The sequence below is a fragment of the Acipenser ruthenus genome, unplaced genomic scaffold, assembly GCF_902713425.1.
Source record: "Acipenser ruthenus unplaced genomic scaffold, fAciRut3.2 maternal haplotype, whole genome shotgun sequence".
Taxonomy (NCBI): Eukaryota; Metazoa; Chordata; class Actinopteri; order Acipenseriformes; family Acipenseridae; genus Acipenser; species Acipenser ruthenus.
Genome location: NW_026707598.1, coordinates 270,407 through 278,251, shown reverse-complemented (window position 1 = coordinate 278,251; position 7,845 = coordinate 270,407). Strand labels below are relative to the sequence as shown.

The window sequence follows — 7,845 nt, the reverse complement described above, 5'->3', positions numbered from 1 at the left end:
GTGGTTAATGAGATACACATGCAGTTACACGTATGCAGAGCGGACGACTGTGAGACTCTGCTGTGTTTATAGAGCCGGCTGACAGTTACAGTAACTACACTGAAACAGCCTGGATCAGCTTGATATCCATCAGGCACGAGGGAGAACAAAAAGCGCCAGACACATGTAGCACACACTTCTGTCATTCGAATCCCATGCATGCGGGGGGAATATAAAGACAGACTTTCTTTTTTTGATAGTAACATAGGGGAGCATTGTAAAGCACAGAGAGGTCTGGTAAAGCATAGGGAAGCATTGTAAAGCACAGAGAGGTCTGGTAAAGCATAGGGGAGCATTGTAAAGCACAGAGAGGTCTGGTAAAGCATAGGGAAGCATTGTAAAGCACAGAGAGGTCTGGTAAAGCATAGGGAAGCATTGTAAAGCACAGAGAGGTCTGGTAAAGCATAGGGAAGCATTGTAAAGCACAGAGAGGTCTGGTAAAGCATAGGGAAGCATTGTAAAGCACAGAGAGGTCTGGTAAAGCATAGGGAAGCATTGTAAAGCACAGAGAGGTCTGGTAAAGCATAGGGAAGCATTGTAAAGCACAGAGAGGTCTGGTAAAGCACAGGGAAGCATTGTAAAGCACAGAGAGGTCTGGTAAAGCATAGGGAAGCATTGTAAAGCACAGAGAGGTCTGGTAAAGCATAGGGAAGCATTGTAAAGCACAGAGAGGTCTGGTAAAGCATAGGGAAGCATTGTAAAGCACAGAGAGGTCTGGTAAAGCATAGGGAAGCATTGTAAAGCACAGAGAGGTCTGGTAAAGCATAGGGAAGCATTGTAAAGCACAGAGAGGTCTGGTAAAGCATAGGGAAGCATTGTAAAGCACAGAGAGGTCTGGTAAAGCATAGGGAAGCATTGTAAAGCACAGAGAGGTCTGGTGAAGCATAGGGAAGCATTGTAAAGCACAGAGAGGTCTGGTAAAGCATAGGGAAGCATTGTAAAGCACAGAGAGGTCTGGTAAAGCATAGGGAAGCATTGTAAAGCACAGAGAGGTCTGGTAAAGCATAGGGAAGCATTGTAAAGCACAGATAGGTCTGGTGAAGCATAGGGAAGCATTGTAAAGCACAGAGAGGTCTGGTAAAGCATAGGGAAGCATTGTAAAGCACAGAGAGGTCTGGTAAAGCATAGGGAAGCATTGTAAAGCACAGAGAGGTCTGGTAAAGCATAGGGAAGCATTGTGAAGCACAGAGAGGTCTGGTAAAGCATAGGGAAGCATTGTAAAGCACAGAGAGGTGTGGTAAAGCACAGGGAAGCATTGTAAAGCACAGAGAGGTGTGGTAAAGCACAGGGAAGCATTGTAAAGCACAGAGAGGTCTGGTAAAGCATAGGGAAGCATTGTAAAGCACAGAGAGGTCTGGTAAAGCATAGGGAAGCATTGTAAAGCACAGAGAGGTCTGGTAAAGCATAGGGAAGCATTGTAAAGCACAGAGAGGTCTGGTAAAGCATAGGGAAGCATTGTGAAGCACAGAGAGGTGTGGTAAAGCATAGGGAAGCATTGTGAAGCACAGAGAGGTCTAATAAAGTGACCAGGTCAGGACATATATATATATCACTGGGTTCTAGTCTGTGCAGTTCAGGAAACCTGGCTATTTCAAAAGTATGACAAATAAAAACAAGCCAGGATTTCTGCCTCGCTGGCGATTTTGATTCCTAAAACAACTGGGCGCAGGTCTTGGGCTGAAGTCATCTTTATAAAAACAGTAAAGTGAAAAAAAACACACTGTGGACTGAAGTTAAACAGAACAGCTGAGAGAGAGAGAGAGAGAGAGAGAGAGAGAGAGAGAGAGAGAGAGGGGGGGGGGGGAGAGAGAGAGAGAGAGAGAGAGAGAGAGAGAGAGAGGGGGGAGAGAGAGAGAGAGAGAGAGGGGAGAAAGAGAGGGAGATAGGGACCACAGTGTGCTAACTATACCCTCAATGATCTTCAATGGCAGACAGACAGACAGCGGCACTGCAATGGCTCTGTATTACACTGAGGGGCAACGTTAGCACAATTATAGGGCAGCTACAATGGGGTGAGGCTGGTAGAATGGGACCACAGTGTGCTAACTATACCCTCAATGATCTTCAAAGTAAGTGAGTGTATCCCTGAAATCCTCGGATATAACTGTCTTTGTTCTCGCACTGATCCTGAGGAAGGAATTTAATTTTTAGTTTCCGTTGGACTGGAACTAAAGTCGCTTTATAATTCTGGCTTCGGTCCAGCGAGCATCTGGATGAATTTAAGTTTTCTGACGTGTTCCAGATGCTTGGGTTGGTCTGTCTAATCCATACAGCTTCCTACACAGGGTTCAACTGCAGCGAGCTGCGGTCTCCACACGCAGGGAATCTGAGAACTACACCTCCCAGCATGCCTCCTCACCCCGCGGCAGTGCTGAGGGATGCTGGGAGCTGTAGTTCTTTAACTGCAGCGAGCTGCGGTCTCCACGCGCAGGGAATCTGAGAACTACACCTCCCAGCATGCCTCCTCACCCCGCGGCAGTGCTGAGGGATGCTGGGAGCTGTAGTTCTTTAACTGCAGCGAGCTGCGGTCTCCACACGCAGGGAATCTGAGAACTACACCTCCCAGCATGCCTCCTCACCCCGCGGCAGTGCTGAGGGATGCTGGGAGCTGTTTCAATGTCAGTTTTTCTGTTCAGTATCTGGAAAACTACAAAGCGCTGGGTGTGGAATTCAATATGTGAACAAGGGAACATTATTCAGCAGCTTTCATTGGACTCTATGAAGCTGAATCAGTTCATTCTATATAGAGGGGGTGGAATTCAATATGTTAACAAGGGAACATTATTCAGCAGCTTTCATTGGACTCTATGAAGCTGAGGGAGTTCATTCTATATAGAGGGGGTGGAATTCAATATGTTAACAAGGGAACATTATTCAGCAGCTTTCATTGGACTCTATGAAGCTGAGGGAGTTCATTCTATATAGAGGGGGTGGAATTCAATATGTTAACAAGGGAACATTATTCAGCAGCTTTCATTGGACTCTATGAAGCTGAGGGAGTTCATTCTATATAGAGGGGGTGGAATTCAATATGTTAACAAGGGAACATTATTCAGCAGCTTTCATTGGACTCTATGAAGCTGAATCAGTTCATTCTATATAGAGGGTGATGCTGCACAGCCGTGGCGATGGGGGACGGACATAATTTTTTTTATTTCTAAGTTTAGCACAAATGTTTTATAGAAAAAGATTAAAGGGGAGGGAGAGAGAGAGAGAGAGAGAGAGAGAGAGAGAGAGAGAGAGGAGGGGGGATGGGAGAGGACAGAGAGAAGGAGGAGGTAGAGAGGGAGAAGGGGAGGGAGAGAGGGAGAAGGGGGAGGAGAGAGGAACTAAAAATATGTTTCCAAACTTCAGGCGAGACAAAGAGAGAGAGACAGAGAGAGAGAGAGGGAGAGAGACAGAGAGAGAGAGAGTCTATAAACTCGGCTCACAGATTTTGGGGGGTGAGTAAACTTTTACTGATTTTATTCTCAATACAGAAACGCTTGCAATCTGCACTTCTGTTTATTTTGTAAAGGTTTTCCAAACGTCCTTTTCAAAGACAAAAACTGACGTTTCATGTTTTGTCTAGTTGGCACTAGAGCCCCAAACTAGAGCTGGTCTGCTGGACTCAGTTTAGTTTCAATCACGCTGATGAAGACACTAGAGCTCCAAACTAGAGCTGGTCTGCTGGACTCAGTTTAGTTTCAATAACATATATTTATATATATATTTATATATATATATATATATATATATATATATATATATATATATATATATATATATATATATATATTACAGTATATAATTTATATATAATATTTGAGAAATTATTATTTTTTTCCCCTTCTCTAGGTGAAGTCATGTTTTCACTCTGCCTGCCCCTCCTCTTGCTCCTCCCCCTTTCTCAGACCGCACCCCCTTCGGATGCCCCGCCCACTCAGCACTGCGCGCGGTGCTGTGACCACTTGGAGTACCAGTCTTCACCACCAGAGGGGGGTGACACGCCACCCGCAGGGAAATACATTGTGCCGGAGATCAGACCTTATATTAACATGACCATACTGAAAGGTAAGGACTCTCGTATATCATGGCTAGGACTACAGCTCCCAGCATGCCTCCTCACCCGCGGCAGTGGCAAGGGATGCTGGGAGCTGTAGTTCTTTCACTGCAATGAGCTGTGGTCTTGATACACTATGAAATCGGTACAGCCCTAGCTAGAACTACTGTTACCGGCATGCCTCATAACCAGAGACAACAGTGAGGGATGCTGGGAGCTGTAGTTCTTTATGCTGAGGTCTTGTATCCCAATACAAGCGATACAGACCGCTGTATTACGATGCGTCATGTAAAGAAAGCATCGCGATTCATCGATACACAGTGAATTGGCACCGCTCTAGCTGTGACTACAGCTCCCAGCATGCCTCCTAACCAGAGACAACAGTGAGGGATGCTGGGAGCTGTAGTTCTTTTACTGCAATGAGCTCCGGTCTTGACAAATAGTGAATCGGTACAGCCCTGGCTAGAACTACAGTTCCCAGCATGCCTCCTAACCCGAGACAACAGTGAGGGATGCTGGGAGCTGTAGTTCTTTATAACCTCTTTATGGCTGGGTTGTCTATTGAGAGAGAGAAAGAGACAGTGAGAGAGAGAGAGAGAGAGAGGGGATAGAGAGAGAGAGAGGGAGAGGGATAGAAAGAGAGAGGGATAGAGAGAGAGAGAGAGCGAGTTGGATTTTGAAAGATAAGATTCTTATATTGCTTCAATATCATTAACTAAATGACTGTCTAGCTGTTTTTTTTTAATGACAATGCAATACGACTTTAGAAGTTCAGTTTTAATAAACTCATATGCAACTGGAAATTTTATATATATATATATAGATACACACACACACAGCTGTGCCCAAATCTGCTAGAGCAGCCACCCACCCACAACCTCCCAAACCCAACCCCCCCCCTCCAAAAGATATACACACTCTTCCCTCCCCAGGTGAGAAAGGAGAGCGGGGCGAGAGAGGCACCCCGGGCAAATCCGCCAAAGACGGGCCGCCCGGTTCCCAAGGACCCCCGGGTCCCAAAGGCAGCAAGGGTCAGACGGGCGTCCCGGGAGACGCCTGCAAGCACGAGCACGCCGCCTTTTCGGTCGGGCGCAAGAAAGCCTTCCACAGCGCCGAGCAGGACCAGGCCCTGGTGTTCGACACGGTCTTCGTGAACCTGCACGGGCACTTCGACATGTTCGGGGGCCGGTTCCACTGCCACCTGCCCGGGCTCTACTACCTCAACCTCAACCTGCACACCTGGAACTTCAAGGAGACCTACGTCCACCTCATGCACAATGACCGGGAGCTGGTCATCCTGTACGCCCAGCCCAGCGACAGGTCCATCATGCAGAGCCAGAGCATCATGGCGCAGCTGCGGGACGGGGACCAGGTCTGGGTGCGGCTCTACAAGCGAGAGCGACAGAACGCCGTCTACAGCGACTCCAACGACATCTACATCACCTTCAACGGGTACCTGATCAAACCCGGTCCCGACTGAGCCTCCGTACTGCTTCCCTGTGCTTTACCAGACCTCTCTGTGCTTTACAATGCTTCCCTATGCTTTACCAGACCTCTCTGTGCTTTACAATGCTTCCCTGTGCTTTACCAGACCTCTCTGTGCTTTACAATGCTTCCCTATGCTTTACCACACCTCTCTGTGCTTTACAATGCTTCCCTATGCTTTACCAGACCTCTCTGTGCTTTACAATGCTTCCCTATGCTTTACCAGACCTCTCTGTGCTTTACAATGCTTCCCTATGCTTTACCAGACCTCTCTGTGCTTTACAATGCTTCCCTATGCTTTACCACACCTCTCTGTGCTTTACAATGCTTCCCTATGCTTTACCAGACCTCTCTGTGCTTTACAATGCTTCCCTATGCTTTACCAGACCTCTCTGTGCTTCACAATGCTTCCCTATGCTTTACCAGACCTCTCTGTGCTTTACAATGCTTCCCTATGCTTTACCAGACCTCTCTGTGCTTTACAATGCTTCCCTATGCTTTACCAGACCTCTCTGTGCTTCACAATGCTTCCCTATGCTTTACCAGACCTCTCTGTGCTTTACAATGCTTCCTTATGCTTTACCAGACCTCTCTGTGCTTTACAATGCGTGATCCAGTCCTGGTTTCACTAGGAGTTTAATAATACGACACACCTGAGCTTGTTAGCTAGACATACTGGGGGCTGGTCAAGCTGGTAGCAGTAAAACCTGGACTGGATCACGCTGCTGTACGATAGGAGTCTGATTCCCAGCCCTGTAAAAACTCAACTATTAATAAGAAACAAACCCTTTTTTAAATTGAGCTAAATATATGATTTTAAAAGATGAAGTCAATCCTTATAAACTGGATTTATATGGTGCTAACTAGCTTTCTGTGTTTTTTTATTCGAACAAAATTCAGATTCATGCTTAAATATTACTTTTTTTCATTTTTGTATATAAACATTATATTTGCTATCCTTTATATTGAGATGTTGATTCAATAAAATGGTTTTGAAGATTTTTAACTTTGTGATGCGTCTTTCTTTATCTAACCACTGAGCTCCTCAAACCCCACTGCCTTCCACACTGCAGCCCAGCGCTTTCTTTATCTAACCACTGAGCTCCTCAAACCCCACTGCCTTCCACACTGCAGCCCAGCGCTTTCTTTATCCAACCACTGAGCTCCTCAAACCCCACTGCCTTCCACACTGCAGCCCAGCGCTTTCTTTATCTAACCACTGAGCTCCTCAAACCCCACTGCCTTCCACACTGCAGCCCAGCGCTTTCTTTATCTAACCACTGAGCTCCTCAAACCCCACTGCCTTCCACACTGCAGCCCAGCGCTTTCTTTATCTAACCACTGAGCTCCTCAAACCCCACTGCCTTCCACACTGCAGCCCAGCGCTTTCTTTATCTAACCACTGAGCTCCTCAAACCCCACTGCCTTCCACACTGCAGCCCAGCGCTTTCTTTATCTAACCACTGAGCTCCTCAAACCCCACTGCCTTCCACACTGCAGCCCAGCGCTTTCTTTATCCAACCACTGAGCTCCTCAAACCCCACTGCCTTCCACACTGCAGCCCAGCGCTTTCTTTATCTAACCACTGAGCTCCTCAAACCCCACTGCCTTCCACACTGCAGCCCAGCGCTTTCTTTATCTAACCACTGAGCTCCTCAAACCCCACTGCCTTCCACACTGCAGCCCAGCGCTTTCTTTATCTAACCACTGAGCTCCTCAAACCCCACTGCCTTCCACACTGCAGCCCAGCGCTTTCTTTATCTAACCACTGAGCTCCTCAAACCCCACTGCCTTCCACACTGCAGCCCAGCGCTTTCTTTATCTAACCACTGAGCTCCTCAAACCCCACTGCCTTCCACACTGCAGCCCAGCGCTTTCTTTATCTAACCACTGAGCTCCTCAAACCCCACTGCCTTCCACACTGCAGCCCAGCGCTTTCTTTATCTAACCACTGAGCTCCTCAAACCCCACCGCCTTCCACACTGCAGCCCAGCGCTTTCTTTATCTAACCACTGAGCTCCTCAAACCCCACTGCCTTCCACACTGCAGCCCAGCGCTTTCTTTCTTGCGACATCTTGAAGTAATTCACTTTTTCAACTACAGGGTTTAAAAATAATCTAGATTCTTTATTCAGTCAAGATGGTCTGAATTCTTTTATTTATTTTTAAATACATACATAGTCAACATTTTCGACCATGTAATTAACTGTAAAGTGAAGCTTACCGTTGAATGCAAGCAATTTCGCAAAATTACAAACCACAACCAAACAGCAGGAATTG

At 46.8% G+C, this 7,845-nt stretch overlaps 1 protein-coding gene across 1 annotated transcript; it reads left to right on the top strand.

Annotated features, from left to right (window-relative positions):
* The first annotated feature begins 3,386 nt into the window (after positions 1–3,386).
* On the top strand, positions 3,387–6,572 carry LOC131727809 (complement C1q tumor necrosis factor-related protein 1-like). The gene is made up of 3 exons (XM_059019090.1): positions 3,387–3,482; positions 3,877–4,092; positions 5,014–6,572. Exons 2-3 carry the CDS (start codon positions 3,885–3,887, stop codon positions 5,559–5,561), a joined length of 756 nt encoding a protein of 251 aa, XP_058875073.1. The 5' UTR covers positions 3,387–3,482; positions 3,877–3,884; the 3' UTR covers positions 5,562–6,572.
* Positions 6,573–7,845: the final 1,273 nt, after the last annotated feature.